We start from the raw sequence: 21,023 nt of genomic DNA, 5'->3' as shown, positions 1-21,023 counted from the left end.
TCAAACACAAAAACTTTATGGGTAAAAATATTTTAAGAATAATGGTAGAAGAAGTGATCCACAAAAAATTATCTTATAGTTAAAATCCTTAACAGTTATATTAAGTGCTGAAAGTCTTTTACTTCAGATATTGAACAGCACTAAAGACAATATTGTATTACTTCTATGTTAATATCAATCTTGTGAGCCGTGTTTTCTAAGTTAATGTACTGATGCACACTGTTTTCCTGCAAGGCAGATACAATGTATGTCACTGTAGTAAGTGGGACTGCAGCTTTAATAAGGGATCATCGGATTAATTAAAGCGTGCCTTTCTCCATATGTGCATTTTCTTTTGTTTGGAAAAGAACAGCTAAGGACCTAGCCATGCGCGCCATTCATTTGTTTAATTCTGTCACTATTGTTTTTAAAAACCTGTCTTCAAATCGTCACTATAATGGGCTCCGTTCAGACACGCTCCAGGGACCCTGCTGATGCGCTGACATCAGCTCCCCGAGCATCGTGAGTAACCAGTGTATTAAAATGGAGCCAAACACACAAGATTGTGGGCAGCTGGCTCTGGCCATTTCTATCCCAGCAAAGAACAGATTGAAGAGGAAAAAAGGGGAACGCTTTAGCAGGTAAACATCTGGGATCTGTGTGCCTCTTAACCCATTTGTTGCTGGAATATGTTTTGAAGCTCATTGTTTCTTTGTTTGTGCCTGATTTTAATTATTCTATTATTCTACTTTGCTTTGTTTGCGCTGTCCTTGAGAAGGTTTACTGTAGTTTATGACAGTAAGAACGAATAACAGTTATGTGTAATCCTCATGTTGTCCTTCCTAATTTGGGGACATACACAAATGATGGTCCTTTAGTTTTGCATGACCTCTAGAGCCATAACACAGCACCTATAAACTTCTATAAGGCCCCCATATCTCTTCTATTTCACAAAAAACATACAGAGTTTTTTTGTCCTGTCGATTCCTTATGAAGCCAACAAATGAAAATAGTATTTTGCTCCATCAGAGCAAAAGAACGAATGAATCCAATGGATAAAATAATTCCATAATATGTCATTTGCTGGCACATGGAGTGTCTATACAGTAGCTCTGTAATACAGATCAGTAGGGGCTCCATGTGCCTCAGTACAGCCTCTGTACCATTCGGTTTCACTATATGTGTGTCAAACAACTTTGGCCCATAGTAAATACCATCAATTGTAGATGAATTTGAGCTGCATATAGAAAACTGTTTTTCTGCTTTATTATGCTGAAAATCTTACAGCCTCTCCATTAGGCCCCTGTCAGTGGTTATAGGCCTAAAATTACGCACATTACCAGACATTTTGGATTTTGATAGAACAAATTACATCTAGAACTTTTAGCCATGACTCATTTGTACTTTTAGTCATGTAACCATAATCCTTTTGTATAACCCTTTAAGGAGACAATTTTCATTTTTGTGTTTTCATTGTTTCCTCTTCTTTTAAAAGACATAACTTAATTTTTTATCCACAGCCACCTAATGGTTATGTTTTTGCATCACAAATTGTACTTTGTTATGATAACAAAAAAAATGGTTATTTGGGGGAGGAAATTAACCCCTTAAGGGCACACAGAACCATACTGTTACGCCGAGCGCTCCGGGTCCCTGCTCCTCCCCGGAGCGCTTGCGGCGTTCTCCTCTCACCAGCGCCCCAGTCAGACCCGCTGACCGGAAGCGCTGCACTGTCACTGCCGGCGACGATGCGATCCGCGTAGTGGGATGCGCCCGCCCGCGGGTCGCATCCCAATCTCCTCACCTGTCCCATTCCCCGGCTGTCACGTCCCGGCGCGCGCGGCCCCGCTCTCTAGGGCGCGCGCGCGCCGGCTCTCTGAGATTTAAAGGACCAGTGAACCACTAATTGGTGCCTGGCCCAATCAGTGTCAATTAGCTTCCATGCTCCATGTGTATAAATACCCACTTCCCCTTCCTGTCCTGGCCGGATCTTGTTGCCTTAGTGCATAGTGAAAGCGTTTTGTGAGTGCCTTTACCAGTGTTTCCAGACCTTCTGCCGTTGCCCTTGACTACGAACCTTGCCGCCTGCCCTGACCTTCTGCTACGTCTGACCTCGTCTCTGTCTAGTCCTCCTGTACCACGCCAGTCTCAGCAGTCAGTGAGGTTGAGCCTCTACCGGTGGACACGACCTGGTTGCTACCGCCGCAGCAAGTCCATCCCGCTTTGCGGTGGGCTCTGGTGAAAACCAGTAGCAACTTAGAACCGGTCCTCCGGTACGATCCACGCCTTTCCCTCTCTGACACAGAGGATCCACCACCAGCCTGCTGAATCCTGACACATACATTTACGGTGCAACTGTGAGGCGAGCGCAGGAGCTGCACTCGCTTCATTCATGGCAGGTCCCGACGGCTGTCAGCAGCCGCAGACCCACCAGTAATGGCGGACATCTGCGATCGTGCTGATGTCTGCCATTAGCCCCTCAGATTCCGTGACCAATACAAATCACGGCATGTACGGCACTTAAAATGGCTGATCTGATCGCCCGAGGCACTGCCGTGGGGATCAGCCAAGATGGCGGAAGGAGGTTCCTTCACCTTCCTCCGTCTGTCTCCCGGGGTTTTATGCACTGATCTGCCTTCCAGCAGACCAGAGCAGAAGATCGCAGATAAAACTGATCAGTGCTATGCCCTATACATAGCACTGAACAGTATTAGCAATCTAATGATAGCTATTAATAGCCCCATATGGGGACTAAAAAAGTTTTTAATAAATGTAAAAAAAAGTTTTTAAAAAAGGGAAAAAAAATATATGTGAAAAAGCCTCTCACCCAATAAAGTTTTAAATCACCCCTTTTCCCCATATTAATAAAAAAAAGCATAAAAAAACAATAAATAATAAACATATTTGGAATTGTCATGTGTGTAAATGTCCAAACTATAAAAATATAATGTTAATGATCCCCTACGGTGAACGGCGTAAACGTAAAAAAATAAAAGTCCCAAATTTCCGCTTTTTTGTCATTATCAAACTGCAAACATTTTTTTTATAAAAAGCGATCAAAAAGTCACATATACGCAAGTGGTAGTAAAACAAACTACAGATCATGGCGCAGAAAAATAGCCCTCACACATCCCTGAATACGGAAAATTAAGAAAGTTAGAGGTGGTCAAAATAGGGCAATTTTAAACGTACTGATTTTGTAAAAAAAAGTTTCAATTTTTTTTAAAGCAGTACAATAATAGAAATGCATGTAACCATGGGTATCATTTTAGTGGTATTGACCCAGAAAATAAAGAAAACATGTAATTTTTACCGTAAAGTGTACATCGTAAAAACTAAACCCCCACAAATTTGCTAAATTATGATTTTTGTTTAAATTTCCTTACACAAAAAAATACTTTTTGGGTTTATCATACATTTTAGGGTAAAATGAATTATGTCATTACAAAGAAAGACTGGTCACGCAATAAACAAGCACTCATATGGGTCTGTCAATGGAAATATAAAAGAGTTATGGAAAAAACGAAAACGCAAAAATAAAACTGGCTGTGTCCTTAAGGCCAAAATGGGCTGTGTCCTTAAGGGGTTTCATACTGAAAAACTTATCTCCTATGAGAGAGATATATGGATGGGGGTGTGGTGGCCAATGCTTCGGGCGAGGGCCATGACGCTGTGTTCCCAGGGAGAGCCAGAGCCCTGTACAAGAGATTGCGGGGAGTTCCAGCAGTTGAACCCCCTGGAATCTAAAACTTATTATCTATCCTGTGGATAGGGGATACGTTTTTCGGTACTGTACTACCAAAAAAAAAATGTTTAAATTAAACGTTTTTTTTAACAAAATCAGTATGCCTAAAATTGTCCCTTTCTGACCCCTATAACTTTTTTTTCCATTTATAAGGTTGTATGAGGGCTCATTTTTAACGCCATGATCAGTCATTAACAGCACCATTTTTGTTTTGATGGCACCTTTTGATCACTTTTTATTCATTTTTCTGAAATGCATTTTTGGTGCTTGGTATTTTTTTAAATTTATTTTACAGTAAATGTTTATTAAGGTTTTCGATATGCAAACAATAATAAAAAACAAGGAGGGGAAGGACGCCCTCATTGATGTAAAGGGCGTACAGAGAGGTAATCCAACACATATAATCAGCGGCGAGCAGGTCGGTGGTAGATGCAGGCCGGCCGGCCGGCTCCCCAGAATATGAAACTACAGTGTAATCTCATATTTCCCGGTCTGAGCGGTGATTGGCTGGTCGGTCAATCACAGCCAATCACAGCTCAGACCGGGAAGTGTGAAATTACACTGTAGTTTCATATTCCGGGGAGCCGGTCGGCCTGCATCTACCACCGACCCGCTCATTGCTGCAACTACAACTAACAGCATGTCCTCACTGTAAGGACATGCTGTGAGTTGTAGTCCTGTAAAAGCAAGCTGAGGTGTGGGAGATGTACGGCGGTGGAAAGATAAGCGGGAGGTTGTGGGAGATGACCGGGCAGGGGTAGATGAGCTGGGGGGGGAGGTTAGCTGGGGGGGGGGAGATATGAGCTGGGGGGAGGTGAGCTGGGGGGGGCGGAGCTGAGATTGGGCAGGGAAGATGAGCTGGGGGGGAAATGAGCTGGGGGAAGATGAGCTTGGGGGGGAGATGAGCTGGGGGGAGGAGAGATGAGCTGGGGGGGAGTAGAGATGAGCTGGGAGGGTAATGGGGTGGGGGGATATGAGCTGGTGGGCAGGGGTGCCTCCAGCTGTTGCTAACCTACAACTCCCATCACGGGAGTTGTAGTTTAGAAATGGGGTGCCTTCAGCTGTTGCTAAACTACAACTCCCATCACGGGAGTAGTAGTTTAGCTACAGGGTGCCTCCAGCTGTTGCTAAACTACAACTCCCATCACGGGAGTAGTAGTTTAGCTACAGGGTGCCTCCAGCTGTTGCTAAACTACAACTCCCATCACGGGAGTAGTAGTTTAGCTACAGGGTGCCTCCAGCTGTTGCTAAACTACTACTCCCAGCACGGGAGTAGTAGTTTAGCTACAGGGTGCTTCCAGCTGTTGCTGAACTACAACTCCCATCATGGGAGTTGAAGTTTAGAAACAGCAAAACTCAAGCTGTTGCTAAACTGGAGGCTCGCTGTTACTAAATTACAAATGAGGAGGGTTGTAGTTTAGGAACGGGGAGCCTTCAGCTGTTGCTAAACTACAACTCCCATTATGGGAGTAGCATTTTAGCTACATGGTGCCTCCAGCTGTTGCTAAACTACAACTCCCATCACGGGAGTAGTAGTTAAGCTACAGGGTGCCTCCAGCTGTTGCTGAACTACAACTCCCATCATGGGAGTTGAAGTTTAAAAACAGCAAAACTCAGGCTGTTGCTAAACTGGAGGCTCGCTGTTACTAAATTACAAATGATGAGGGTTGTAGTTTAGCAACAGCTAGAGCCCTTTTGTTTGGAAACGCTGTTTTATGGACGTTTTCCCAAAGGAAGTGTGCCATAAAGGTACAAACCAATTTCCGATTGTTTTTTTCTTCTCATTTCAGATCCATGTATGCAGAGAACTTTTTCAGGTTCAGTGGACTACATCGATGACCAGCGTTTTTTTCTCTTTCAAATATTAATAAAATGGCTAACGAGGGCTTGTCGGGGAGTGTTTTTTGGAATAAAAGTTTGTTTTGTTGGGTTTTTTTTATTTCCTTTACAGGCTTAGTAGTGGAAGTCGTCTTATAGATGGAGTCCACTACTAAGCCAGGGCTTAGTGTTAGCCCCAAAAACAGCTAGCGCTGTTACCACCAAGGCACAGGAACGCCGATTTTGATGGGTCTGTTGGTACCTGCTCTTCCCGCACTAACTGTTTTTGGGGCTAACGCTAAGCCCCGGCTTAGTAATGGATTCTGTCTATAAGACAGCTTCCACTACTAAGCCTGAAAAGTAAATAAAAAAAAAACACAACACGTTTAAAAAACTTTTATTCCAAAAAACACTCCCCCACAAGCCCTTGTTAAACATTTTATTAATATTAAAGCAAAAAAATGTTGTTCATCATAGTCCACAGAATCTGAAGACGTCCACAGGATACACCGATCTGAAACGAGAAGAAAAAAAATGGGTTATTATTAGTGTTGCTCACGAATATTCGCAATTCGAATATTATTCGCGAATATCGCATATTCGCGAATTCGCGAATTTCGCGAATATAGCGCTATATATTCGTAATTACGAATATTCGTTTTTTTTTTTTAGTTTTTTTTTTTTTTCACAGTACACATCACAGTGATCACCCCTCTCTGCTTCCAGCTTGTGTGGTGTAAAGAAGGCTCTAATACCACTGTGTGAGACTGGCGTGCGAAAATTCGCATATGCGAAACTTCGCATATGCGAAAATTAGCATATGCGCATTTTCGCATATGCGAATTTTTGCATGTGCTAATTTTGTATATGCTAATATTCACATATGTTAATTTTCGCATACGCGAAGTTTCGCATATGCGAAAATAAAACGAGAATATAACGAATATGCGAATATTCGCGAATATATGACGAATATTCGTCCATATATTCGCGAATATTCGCGAATTCGAATATGGCCTATGCCGCTCAACACTAGTTATTATATTCAGGGGGAAAAAGTTGTAAAAAATAAATGTAACAAACACACATACATATATATCGCACCCCTTGAGGTGGGGTGACAAAGTGGTGTTCTGAAGTCATTTATTGTTTTTTGTTTATGTGTGCTAAAAAAAAATGGTATTCAAAAGTGATTTATTGATTTTTGCTTATGTAAGGCAAATTTATCAAACCCTGTGATAGTATGATAAATATGTCATACATAAGCAAAACCAAAAGCAAAAAAAAAAAAAAGCCTATAGAACTCGCTTACCAAAGCAACGATGATAAATGTGAACAATTAGGACTGTCATTCAGGTATGACAGTAATCAGTCATCACTCCATAATGTAATGGGGAGCTGCAAAGGGGGCAGAAAGGTAGCAGGGTAAGGGTAGAGACAGAGTAGAAGAGAGAAGGAGATAATCTATATCTATATCTATATATATATATATATATATATATATATATATATTATAAAACTCAACGTGTGTATGTATGTATGTGTGTATGTTCCACAAAAACTTTCAAACGGCTAAAGATATTAACATGAAACTTGGCAAACATGTTACTTATATGTCAACAACAAACATAGGATAGGTGATTTAACCCTTACTCAGCCCCATTTGCCAGGGGCGGGGCTTATGTTTAAAGTCCCATGAAAGTCAATGGGAAATATATGTTACTGCATAACTTCCAAACGGCTGGAGATATTTCGATAATACTTGGTCACATGTTACTTATATGTCCACTTAAAATATAGGATAGTTAATTTAACCCTTAACTACCCCCATTTGTGAGGGTCGGGTTTTTTTTTTAAATCCCATGCAAATCAATGGGAAATGTATGTTCCCATATAATTTCCGTACGGCTGGAGATATTTCAATACCTGGTACACATATTACAGGTCGGGATATGAGGAGGGGATGGGAGGTCGGGATAGGAGGTCGGAATAGGAGGTCGGGATAGGAGGTCAGGTAGGAGGTCGGGATAGGAGGTCGGGATAGGAGGTCGGGATAGGAGGTCGGGATAGGAGGACGGGATATGAGGTCTGGATAGGAGGTCGAGATATGAGGATGGGAAAGGAGGACAGGATAGGAGGATGGGAAAGGAGGATGGGATAGGAGGACGGGATAGGAGGACAGGATAGGTGGTCGGGATAGGAGGTCAGGATAGGAGGTTGAGATAGGTTGAGAAAGGAGAACGGGATTGGAGGTCGGGATAGGAGCTCGAGATTGGAGGACAGGATAGGAGGTGGGGATAGGAGGACGGGATAGGAGGTCGGGATGGGAGGATGGAATAGGAGGACAGGATAGAAGGATGGGATAGGAGGTTGAGATAGGAGGTCGGGATAGGAGGACGGGATAGGAGGACGGGATAGGAGGACAGTATAGGAGGTCGGGACAGGAGGTCGAGATAGGAGGACGGGATAGGAGGTACGGGTCGGGATATGAGGACGGGATGGGAGGTCGGGATAGGAGGTAAGGTAGGAGGTCGGGATAGGAGGACAGGATAGGAGGACGGGATATGAGGACGGGATAGGAGGTCTGGATAGGAGGTCGAGATATGAGGACGAGAAAGGAGGATGGGATAGGAGGTCGGGATAGGAGCTCAGGATAGGAGGATGGGAAAGGAGGACAGGATAGGAGGTCAGGATAGGAGGTCGAGATAGGAGGTTGAGATAGGAGGTCGAGAAAGGAGGACGGGATAGGAGGTCGGGATAGGAGCTCGAGATTGGAGGACAGGATAGGAGGATGGGATAGGAGGACGGGATAGGAGGACGGGATAGGAGATCGGGATAGGAGGACGGGATAGGAGGACGGGATGGGAGGACGGTATAGGAGGTCGAGATAGGAGGTCGAGATAGAAGGACGGGATAGGAGGTCGGGATGTGGGGTTGGGATATAACAACAATATATGAGGACGGAATATGAAGTCAAAAGCTTTCTCCTTTGTTTATTTTCCTCCCCAACAAGGATTAGGAAGGAAAACCGGGCAACGCCGGGTACTCTGCTAGTATATATATAAAGCTCAATGGGGAGATTTATCAAAACCTGTCCAGAGGAAAAATTGCTGAGTTGCCCATAGCAACCAATCATATCACTTCTTTAATTTTTAACAAGGCCTCTGCAAAATGAAAGAAGCAATCTGATTGGTTGCTATGGCCAACTGGGCAACTTTTCCTTTGCACAGGTTTTGATACCCCAATGTGTGTATGTGTGTGTGTGTGTATGTGTGTCTGTATGTGTGTATGTATGTTCCACAATCACGTCCAAACGGCTAAAGATATTAACATGAAACTTGGCACACGTTACTTATATGTCACCAAAGGTAAATATAACCCTACATATATAGTAGGTAAAGGTATGCAATTGTAATTATGACACCAAAAAGAGAACCATACCACAGAGTACACAGCAAAGTAATAGAATATACAAAATCAACTTTATTAATACAATTTAGTAATAAAAAATTTCAAATATTAAAATTGGAAAAAAGAATGAATAGGCACTGGTGAACATACAAAGATTTAGGGAAATGGTAGGACACAAATACATCAAAATATGCAAATATCAGGAGTAAATACCACAATAGCTGGTAGGATACAAGGGTGCTGCCAACCAAAACTATGCAATAAAGGGTGCCAAACCATACCTACACCTGAACCCCAACGATCGTTTCGCTGTTATGCCGCTTCTTCAGGGGGCGTAACTAACCTAAGAGAGTCTGTAACCTTTATATCCTGCCCTAGCCAATGGGATCCTCAGTATTATGATCGGCATCTATATACTCCAATTGTAGCATAGCCCATAGTGAAGACACAGGTGCTACCACTGACCTCACTTCCTATTGTGCATATGAGCACATATCTCCGTGGCGTGCTTTCCAGCGTGGAACGCAAGGATCCCTACGGTGCGCAGGCGCAACTGGAAGTCTCTAGTGCGTCCGTGATGGTGACATGTCACATGACCGCATTATGCGGTCACATGACCTGTCAGCACAAGATCGCTGGAGGCACAAGACCAAGCGGGCGTAGCCAGAAATCTCCAGCGCAGCTGGTCTGACAGCATATCATGTGACCACAAAATGTAGTCACATGATAGGGTCTCAGTCGAAACAAAATTGTAACTTTATTGATAGTGGACAATAATCGCAAGCGCAGAAACCTGACACCAACAATAGCAAACCACCAGGTGAGTAACCAAAACAAACTAGTGAATAAATAAAAGTGACAAAAAGTGACAAGTGATGGTGAATAATTATTATGGCATACGAATGTAATAAATGATGACCCACAACCAAAAGAAAAAAATAATAAAAATAAAATAAAATAAATTAAATTAAAATAAAATAAAAATAAAAATAAAAAAGGGAAATACAATAATTATTATACCTAAAAATAATAAAGAGAAAATGATATTAAACATGATCAAATTATTAAAAATTGTAAAAAATTAATAATAAATGAATTAAATGTGTGGTAGAAAAATATATCATATATATGTATAAAAATAATGAAAGAAGACATATAATTAATTCAATAGCAGATGGGGAACAGTGAAACCCCATCGTATGTGTAAATAATAACTTGTGTAGAGTAATTAGATTGGTGACCAAATTCATGGGGTATATAAATTAAAATAAAATTATTATAATAAAACAGATGAATATGTAAAGGAATTAATAAGAAGACAGTAAGATAAATGATTAGAGGATGTATATATAATTAAATAAATAAGGAGCTGATATGTGTGTGAAAATATATACTTATATGTCAACAACAAACATAGGATAGGTAATTTAACCCTTACTTCCCCCCATTTGCCAGGGTTGGGGTTTTTGTTTAAAGTCCCATACAAGTCTATGGGAAATATATGTTACTGCATAACTTCCAAACGGATATTTCGATAATACTTGGTCACATGTTACTTATATGTCCACTTAAAATATAGGATAATTAATTTAACCCTTAACTACCCTCATTTGTGAGGGTCGGGGTTTTTGTTTAAAGTCCCATGCAAATCAATGGGAAATGTATGTTCTCACAAAACTTCTGTACGGCTGGAGATATTTCAATACCTGGTACACATATTACAGGTCGGGATATGAGGACGGGATGGGAGGTCGGGATAGGAGGTTGAGATAGGAGGTTGAGATAGGAGGTCGAGATAGGAGGTCAAGATAGGAGGACGGGATGGTCGGGATAGGAGGTCGGGATAGGAGGTCGAGATAGGAGGTCGAGTTAGGAGGTTGGGATAGGAGGACGTGATATGAGGACGAGATATGAGGATGGGATAGGAGGTGGAGATAGGTGGTTGGGATAGGAGGTAAGGATAGGAGGTCAGGATAGGAGGTCAGGCTAGGAGGTTGGGATAGGAGGTCGAGATAGGAGGTCGAGATAGGAGGTCGGGATAGGAGGTCGAGATAGGAGGTCGAGTTAGGAGGTCGGGATAGGAGGACGTGATATGAGGACGTGATATGAGGACGTGATATGAGGACGAGATATGAGGACGGGATAGGAGGAGGAGATAGGAGGACAGGATAGGAGGACGGGATAGGAGGTCGGGATAGGATGTCAGGATAGGAGGTCAGAATAGGAGGTCGGGATAGGAGGTCGAGATAGGAGATCGGGATAGGAGGTCAGGATAGGAGGTCAGGATAGGAGGTCGGGATAGGAGGTCGAGATAGGAGGACGGGATAGGAGGACGGGATATGAGGACGGGATATGAGGACGAGATAGGAGGAATAGGAGGTCGGGATCGGAGGTGGAGATAGGAGGAAGGGATAGGAGGACGGGATAGGAGGTCGAGATAGGAGGACGGGATAGGAGGACGGGATAGGAAGTCGGGATAGGAGGTCAGGATAGGAGGTCGGGATAGGAGGTCGAGATAGGAGGTCGAGATAGGAGGACGGGATAGGAGGTCTGGATAGGAGGATGGGATATGAGGATGGGATAGGAGGACTAGATAGGAGGATGGGATAGGAGGACAGGATAGGAGGACTGGATAGGAGGACAGGATAGGAGGTCGGGATAGGAGGTCGGGGTATGACAACAATATATGGGGATGGGATTTGAAGTCAAAAGCTTCCTCCTTTGTTGATTTTCCTCCCCAATGAGGATGAGGAAGGAAAAACCGGGCAACGCTGGTTACTCAGCTAGTCTATATATATATAAAATGCAATGTGTGTGTGTATGTTTGTGTGTGTCTGTGTATGTTCCAGCATCACGTCCAAATGGCTAATGATATTAACATGAAACTTGGCACACATGTTACTCATATGTCAATAACATAGGATAGGTAATTTAACTCTTACTCACCCCCATTTGCCAGGGTCAGGGTTTTTGTTTAAGGTCTATGGGAAATCTATGGGAAATGTATGTTCCCACATAACTTCCAAACGGCTGTAGATATTTCTATAATACATGGTACACATATTATTTATATGTCAAATAAAAAGATATGATATTTAAATTAACCCTTACCTACACCCTTATATAAAAGATAAGTTTTTGTTTCATGTCCCATGCAAGGAAATGGGACTTCCAGTACCTTACTCCACAAGCTCTGCTGTGCATCTACTGGTGATTTGGTGATTGTGTCAGTCCGGCTTGCAATCCACACCCCATCTCACAAAGACACGCCCACTGTTTAAGCCACATCCCTTTTATTATCTACCCTTTTTGTGTATCGGTCTGGCTTGCAAATAACACCCAGCTTACAATATCTTCATCACAAATTAGTCCCACCTGAGGACAGGATATGAGGATGGGACATAAGGGTGGGATAGGAGGTCTGGATAGGAACTCGGGATAGGAGGTATTTAAATCAGAAATAGCCAATAGAACAGAAGAGTATAATGCATGCACTTGATACACATATGCGTAAGATCTCCATGTCCGGAACTGACGTGGAGTATGGAAGTATGTGACGTGGAGTATGTGATACCAGCGTCACATGATGACTACGTCATAGAGGGGTGGGATTATCTGAAAGCGCCAGCAGATCAATCTGCGCATGTCTGTGTCGGGGAATGTCAGTCTCCACAAGGATGGCTGACTGGGAGCCTGAAAAAGCTTCTCCAAAATGGCGGTTGACATTTTGGTGACGCCTTATCGGGCTCCCGTTCAGCCATCTTTGCGGAGACTGACATTCCTCCACATCTTGCATATATTAGTGAGAGACTCATTATCCTTACATGCAAAGCAAGATAGTTAAAGTCATGATTTGTCTTAATTGTGATGATTATGGCTTACAGCTCATGAAATGTATTATATGATTTGGGGAGCCATGTCATCTGCTGGTGTTGGTCCACTGTGCTTCATTAAGTTCAGGGTCAAAGCATCCGTCTACCAGGAGATTTTGGAGCACTTCATGCTTTCTTCCGCAGACGAGTTGCATTACGAGTTTTACCTGTATATAGCTTTCAAACAGGACATTTTCTGCAATGCTTGAACATTTGACATATTATACAAAAAAGAAGGTTGCAGCAGCACTCTTAGCGCACTTTTTGATCAAAACGTGTCCCCCATCCACCACATGGAGGTGGCCTCACTTCGGATGGGACCTAATACGCTCAATTTAACCTCTTAAGGACCACAGGTTTTTTCATTTTTGCACTTTCATATTTTCCACCTCACCTTCTAAAAATCAGAACACTTAAAATTTTAGACCTACAGACCCATATGAGGGCTTGTTTTTTGCACCCCCAATTTTACTTTGTAATGACTCAATCATTTCTCCACAAAATTTACGGCAAAAATCTGAAAAAAAATATTTATGGGGCAAAATTGGGAAAAAACGCAATTTTGTAACTTTTGGGGGCTTCTGATTCTACGCAGTGCACTTTTTGGTAAAAAAAAATACACCATATCTTTATTCTGTTGGTCCATACAAGAATACCTAATTTATATAAGTTTTATTTCACCACTTAAAAAAAATTATAACTACATACACCAAAATTAGTATGTATACAATTGTAATCTTTTGACCCATATAGCTTTTTTATTTTTACATATATACAAGGATGTATGAAGGCTAATTTTTGCGCCATGATCTGAAGTTTTTATCAGTACCATTTTTGATTTGATTGGACTTTTTGATTGTATGTGATTTTTTTGGGGGTATACAAAGTGACCAAAAATCAGTAATTTTGGACTTTGGAATTTTTTTTACATGTACGCCATTGACCGTGCGGTTTAAATAATGTTATATTTTTATATTTTGGACATTTACGCATGGGGCGATACCACGCATGTTTATTTTTATTTACATATTTTTTTTTAAATGGGAAAAGGGTGGTGATTCAAACTTTTATTGCTGAAGGGGATAAATCAAATTTATTAACTTTTTTTACACTTGTTTTTTTTTTTCTTAGTCCCCATAGGGGACTATTGCATGCAATTTTTAGATTGCATATACTGATCAATGCTAGGCCATAGCATAGCATTGATCAGTATTATTGGTGCTCTGCTGCTCCAGCCTGCATGACAGGCTTGGAGAAATAGAAAACCGATCCGACGGCGAGGAGGAAGGTAAGCGATCTCCCGCTTTCCTCTCAGCTATTCGGAATGCCGCAATTTCACCATGGCAATCCCGAACAGCCCGCTGAGCTATTTTCTCCCGTTTTAGACACCGGACATCAGCCCGATCGAAGATGTCCGGTATTAGAGGCAGGTCCAGGTTGCTGAGCGCTGAGCACGCTTCACATAACAGGAGCCGGCCATGGACGTAAATATACGTCTGTGGTCATTAAGGGGTTAAAAAACCTCTTGTAAACAGGGGGGGGGGGGTGCACGGCTATACTTTGTATTTGCCACAGCAGCGTGCACCCATGTATTAGGTAGTTGTGCTGGCTTTTTTTTTGCTTTTTGAGTTAAGGGGAGTGGCACCCTCTGTGCACTGCTCCCTATTCACAGGAGGTCTTTTAAGTTGATCCTGCATGTTACATAGTCAAAAGCTATATGCCCCGCAGAGGCGAGTGAAATGAGTGTTAGGGTCCCATACGAAGTGAGGCCACCTCCACGTGGTGGATGGGGGGACACATTTTGATCAAAAAATGCGCTACTCTGGACAGTTCCTAAAATGGACAGAGATGTCAACAGAGAGCACTGTACTCGTGATATCAGCAGAGAGCTCTGTGTTCCAAAAAGAAAATAATTTCCTCTGTAGTATTCAGCAGCTAATAAGTACTGGAAGGATTAAGATTTTTTAATAGAAGCGATTTACAAATCTGTTTAACTTTCTGTCACCAGTTGATTAAAAAAAAGTTTTCCACCGGAATACCCATTTAATGGGAAAATCCCTTAAACATTGGAATTACTGCTGTATTTAAAAAAAAAAAAAATACAGATGTGCCCACACTTTCTCATAGACTATATTTAGAGGATATTATTGTGGATGTGAATCGATATACTTTGATAGGTTGGATGTTAGTGAGTTGATTCCTGATATGATGGGATGTCCGGGTGGTTGAGTAGGGTGCTTGTGGATTTTTGGTAGATGGTAGAAAAGGGGGGTGTCGGGTTCTGTTATTTTGATGAAGTTGAATTCTTGTTTCCTGAGTACTCCGTTGTTGAGACATGTGTCGAGTAGAGATGATAGTTCACTGGAGTATGAAAGTGCTGTGTTTTTGTCGAGTATTTCAGAAAAGGAGGTGTCTTAGAGAATACGGTTTGATTCAGAGATGTACTGTTCCGTATCCATGATGACTATTCCGCCGCCTTTATCTGCAGCCTTGATTATAATAGAGTCATCTGCTGCTAAGGTTTTTCGTGAGGTCTTCAAAGTCCTTGAATACCCCGACCATGAAAGTCTTGATGAAATTTCCCCGATGTTGTGTCGGGTAGTAGGTAGATTTTGGTTTCAGCCCAGTGTTGACCGGAGGTGGTTCCAAGGGAGTCATATATTTGTATTTTTTGGGGGTCAAAGTCTGTTTTGTTCTGCAAAATATGGGGTAGGTTAAAATGTCTCTTTAAGGTTAGTTTGCGGATGAAGGCGTTGAGGTCCAGGAATAGGTTGAAGTCATTTGACCTATTGGATAGGCAAAACGATAGTCCTTTGGATAGGACATTAAGTTCCATAGGGTTCAGAGTTTTCTTTGATAGATTAAATATCTTTATTACGTCCATTGATGTTTCGGGATTTTTTGGTGTTGTGGAGGCAGAATTTTTGTTTAGTGGTGGGTTAGTTCTTTCCTTTTTTCATCCTCCTCTTCTTCATCCCTTTCTTTTCTTTTTGATTTCTGTGGGCGAATTGGTGCCGCTACGTGTATTATCTCTATTGGAAACAGATGTTTCTCCGGAGTCTGGCCCAGGGTTGGAGAAAGTCCTAAAAAAGACTTGGACATGATGGTGATATTGTTGAGGGGCAGCATGTCCTCTCTGGTGGTTAGATTCGAGGTGGAGATATTGCAAGGTGTGAAGAAATGGTTGGAGGATTTCTGTAATGAGGTTTCTTGAGTTGGTGTGATCATGTGTAGTGATGAGGGAATCCTCAAAAACTGGTTCTTCCGATTCTTCTGTGGTGGTAAAACGTCCCGAGGGGAGTTCAGGTTGTATCTCTGGTATTAGTTCTAATAGCTCTTTTGGGATGGATTTTTGGGAGACCTTCCTCAGTGTTTTTGGTGAGGTGGGTTTCAGGAGTAATTTCCTTGGAACGGGCATTGGTTTCTTTGCTCGGGGGGTGGTGTGGGTATGTGGTTTGGTACTCAGGTGGCGGGTTCTGGGGGCCCGTGGTTGTGATTTTTTTGTAGTTGTGGTGGGTTCACGTTTTATGGTGTTGGTGGTGTTTTTTGGGTTCTCGTTGAGCCAGAATTTGATGTTCTTATTTTTGTAATCTGATAAGTCTCTGTTAAGTTTGTGTAGTTATTTTGTGGCTATCTCTTTTTCAAATTTGTGTATTTTAGATGTGATGGTTTTGTCCCATCCTGTGTATTCATTCAGATGTTTAAATTCAGACAGTTTAAATATACAATCGTCAATTTTATCAGATACAGTACGCACCAAATTATCACGTTTTTCAACTAAGATATCAAGTAAGGTACATGAACATTTGTGTAATGCTGTGTCCCATCTTTTGTTCAGTTCAATATCATCTTTAAATGAGGCAGCGGCACGTAGTCTTAAACCCCTTGGTAATATATTCCCTGAGAGGTACACTTTGAGAAAAAAAGAGCCTAGGTGGTGCAGGATCTCAGTTTTGGAGAGTCTCTCAAATTCAAAAAATAGTTCTCACATCAGTTTGAATTCAATGTCATGAACTGCAGTTACCTTTGGTTGCAGCAGATTGGGTTGGTATACCTTGTGGTAGTTGCACCAAATTTCTGAAGGAGATGTCTTTTTTGCAGTCTTGTGGATTTTAGATCCATAGTGGTGGGAAGCAGAAAGTCGTGGTCGCTAGGCTCCACCGGTTTTCCGTCAGTGGCAATCGGTTGCTGGGGTCCGGTGAACGGTGGTCCCAGATGCGCTAGAGAGGGTAAAGAAATAAAAAAAGAGGGCAGTGACTCGCGTAATTCTGTGGGCTAAGTGTCCCAAATGCCTTTTTCAATCAACTCACTAACATCCAACCTATCACAGTATATTGATTCACATCTACAAAAATATGTATGTGAACTACCATCCTACACAAAAGACACCAGTGATTTCATAAATTCCATTATTGGCCTACAGTGGGAAAAACATTACTATTTTTTAACTATGGATATATCCTCCCTCTACACCATCATTCAACATGACCTAGGATTATCCGCCGTATCTCATTACCTCCAAACAGACAAACATATGCCGAAACTCCAACAAGAATTCCTCCTGGATGCCATCAAATTCATCCTGTAACACAACTTCTTCCAATTCATCGTGCGCATTTATCGGCCGCACGCGTTTTGCACCAAGCTTCGCATATCTATTTATGGGTGCTTTCAAGGAAGAACTACTGTACAGTGATCCCCTTTTCCACCACTGTATCACATATAAACATTATATCGATGACATCTTCATCATATGGGATGGCAACACGGAAGAGTTAAACAGATTCGTCACCTCCCCGAACAGTAACTCCTGGAATGTCCATTTCACCCACACACACACTACCAAAATGATGCAGAATTCCTGGATGTAATAGTTTCACACGACCCACAAAAAAGAATCAAAACCAAAACCTTTTTTTAAAGTGTTGATGGAAACAACTACCTTTTCTTCACCAGCTGCCGCTACAAAAAATGGACTCAGAACATCCCATACGGCCAATACAAGCGAATACGCCGTATCTGTACAAGATTTTCACACCCAAAGCAAGATTCTGAACGGGAGATTCAAAGCAAAAGGCTACCCTAAATCCCTCATCAAGAACAGTAAAAAGAAAGCCACTGATCCGGACCAAAAGAGCTGCTTACAACCGAAAGGCACAGACAACATCGAAATCCCAGATAAAGAAAAATGTACGTACAATTTCATAACCACCTTTTCCATTGATCATAAAAACATCAAACAGATTCTACAATCCCACTGGAACATCCTGCTCACGGACCCCTTCCTAAAGGACAAACTACCAGCACGACCCCAAATCACCTTCAGGAAAAACAAATCGCTCAAAAATATCCTGGCTCCAAGTAAACTCAAGAACACCAGAAAAGCAAACCTTTTTGGAATAGTAGGTTAATTCAAGTGCTGCACAACCAACTGCAAATGCTGCAATAACATACAAAATCGATGCAAGGAAGTCACCTCCAAAACAACAGGAGAAACCCACAAAATTAAGAGCCGAATGTCCTGCAAATCCTCCTATGTCATCTATGTAATGGAATGCCCATGCGGCATCCAATATATCGGGAGGACGACACAGATGCTGAGCAGCAGGATCAACAAACCATGCTCAAACGGGAAGAACGGGTACCAACTCCACAGTGTGTCTAGGCATGCATCCGCCAAACAGAACTGCGATTTTTCAAATTTTTCAGTGACCCCCATAGAACACATTCCACCAACCTGCAACAGAAGATTCACACAGTTATGCCAAAGAGAAAATTACTGGATATTCAAAATGAAAACTCTGACCCTGACGGGCTTCAATGAATACATCGAACATACCACATAATCCGATGATCCACAATAACCCTCTTCATGTCATTCAACAGCAGAATTACTGAAGTTCACATCATCAGCTTTCAAAAAGCCCAGCGCCACACAGCACCAAAATAGACAGAAATGTTATTGGATTAAGCAACATCACGAGAAGAAGCCCCATTTGCTGTCAAAAGAAACACAGTAGAACCAAAGAAGACCATCTGATTGGTCACTAAGGCATCACTAAGACTTAGCTGATTGGCCAATACACATAAAATATTTGAAACTAAAAACCAAAATCTCTGCCGATCTCTATCCATCATTTACACCAACACAGTAGGCGCCACTGTGATTGGTCAGTATGCCATCCGCGATACGACTAGAACTGGCCACTCCTCCGACCAATGGGATCAATGAACCATACGTCATGAAACACAATACTACACAAACCGAGGTCCGTGCTCCCATTGGTCGCTCATTAACCACGTGTTCCGCTACAAACCGCTGAAGAACATTGTATTCAAAAAAATATATCAGACGCACACACCATTGGTCGCCACCGAGTTACATCACCACAGCTCCGCCATCTGATTGGTCAATTCTTTTACGAATGTTTCAGCGGGGAAATCCTGTTACTTTCTTTATGTCAAGATATCCAAAATATACAGTGTAACACAGAATACAATAAGACTTCAAAACTAATCGGTAAATGTGAATATAGAGGAATAGAAACAACATACTAATCTTGTGTTTATTTGAATGTATATGTATTCTTCCCACATATATTAATACTGTATCCCAAGGTGTACAGCATCGACCCCTAGTGCCGCCCAACTTGACCCCCGACCTTCCGCCGTCTTTGGTGCCAGAATTTTGTATATTTAAATCCTCACTGTGATGCTTCTGTACACTGTTTGCAATTGAAAAAGAGGGAACATACCCTCGAAATGCGCCTTGAATTTTCCTGTACTGGTTCCGTGTATGAATAAAATACATGATACTTGTACCTGAACCTGACTCCGCGTGTGAATCCATCAAGGCAGCGCCACCGCAGAAGAATTTTTTTTCCAAGTTTTTCACGCTCTGCATGTGAGGTGTTATTTTGGCTAATCCCAGTTTTTCTGGACCTGTACATGTATCCTTGCTTTAGGGTTAATTTGTTAATTGTGTTGTCAGCCTTTAAGGTCTGGTGAGGTCTGTCGTAGCTGTTCAACTTATAGATAGGACTTTATGTTCCAGCATAGTGCAATTCTATTCTACTTTTTAGAGGGGTACTACTGTGCTGACAACTTATCCCCTATCTAAAGGATAGGGGATAAGTTGCCTGATCGCGTGGGTCCCGCTGCTGGGGACCCCTGCGATCTCGCACGCAGCACCCCGCTATCATCAGGCCCCAGAGCGAACATCCGCTCCGGGTCTGATCACAGGGCTGGTGAACAGGACGTCACAGCTCTGCCCCCATGGGGGCGGAGCTGTGATGTCACTATACTCCGGCCCCGTGATCGGTAGTCATTAGACCAGAAGCGATGTTCGCTCCGGGGCCTGATGAGAGTGGGGTGCTGCGTGCAAGATCGCGGGGGTCCCCAGCGGCGGGACCCCGCGTGATCAGGCAACTTATCCTCTATCCTTTAGATAGGGGATAAGTTGTCAGAAAAGTAGTACCCCTTTAACCTCTTAAGGACCCAGGACGTACGGGGACGTCCCCGCACCCTGGGCTTTAAGGACCCAGGACGTCCCCGTACGCGCGCCGGGCAGAGATCGGAACTGGATGCCTGCTGAAATCCTTGAGCAGGCATCCAGGGCAAACGCCGAGGGGGGCCATGTAGGCCCCCCATGTCGGCGATCGTCGCAAATCGCAAGGGAAATCGCCCTTGCGATCTGCGGCGATACCGGGCTGATTGGGTCTCTGGGACCCGACCGCCCAGTAATTTCGCATGATCCCGGCTGTCACAGACAGCCAGGACCATGCTAACGTATAGGAGCGAGGTGGCAACCCTGCCACCTCCTCCTATTCCCTGCGATCCGTCGGTTAGTTAACCGACCAATCGCAGGAGGGGGGGCGGTTACTTCCTCCCGTGCTGCCCGGCCCCTTGAAGTCCGGAGAGGACGGGAGGAAGACCGGAGGACGCGGCGGGGGACGGGGGAGTGCTGGGGACCAGCCCCGGTACTTACCTCGTCCCTGAAGACCCGGATCCCGGCGAGGAAGATGGCGGCGGCGACAGGTGAGTATATCTTCAGCCACGGTCGGGCCCTTTACAGCAATGCACGTCGCCGTAAAGCGACATGCATTGCTGTATTGGGACCCTGTAAACTACAACTCCCAGCATGCACAGACAGTCCTTGGCGTCTGGGCATTCTGGGAGTTGCAGTTTTGCAACTTCTG

General features: G+C 43.0%; 1 protein-coding gene across 1 annotated transcript in view; it reads left to right on the top strand.

The window, feature by feature from the left end:
• Positions 1–373: 373 nt before the first annotated feature.
• The window catches only part of CPO (carboxypeptidase O), a 193,135-nt gene continuing 172,485 nt past the window's right edge, over positions 374–21,023 (top strand). The window contains exon 1 of the mRNA XM_056535071.1: positions 374–620. Coding sequence (XP_056391046.1) covers positions 523–620 — 98 coding nt within the window. The 5' untranslated portion in view covers positions 374–522. The remainder of the gene's footprint in view (positions 621–21,023) is intronic.

The sequence above is a fragment of the Hyla sarda genome, chromosome 8 (genome assembly GCF_029499605.1).
Source record: "Hyla sarda isolate aHylSar1 chromosome 8, aHylSar1.hap1, whole genome shotgun sequence".
Taxonomy (NCBI): Eukaryota; Metazoa; Chordata; class Amphibia; order Anura; family Hylidae; genus Hyla; species Hyla sarda.
Note: the sequence above shows the minus strand (reverse complement) of the source record. Positions and strands in the feature narration are given on the sequence as shown.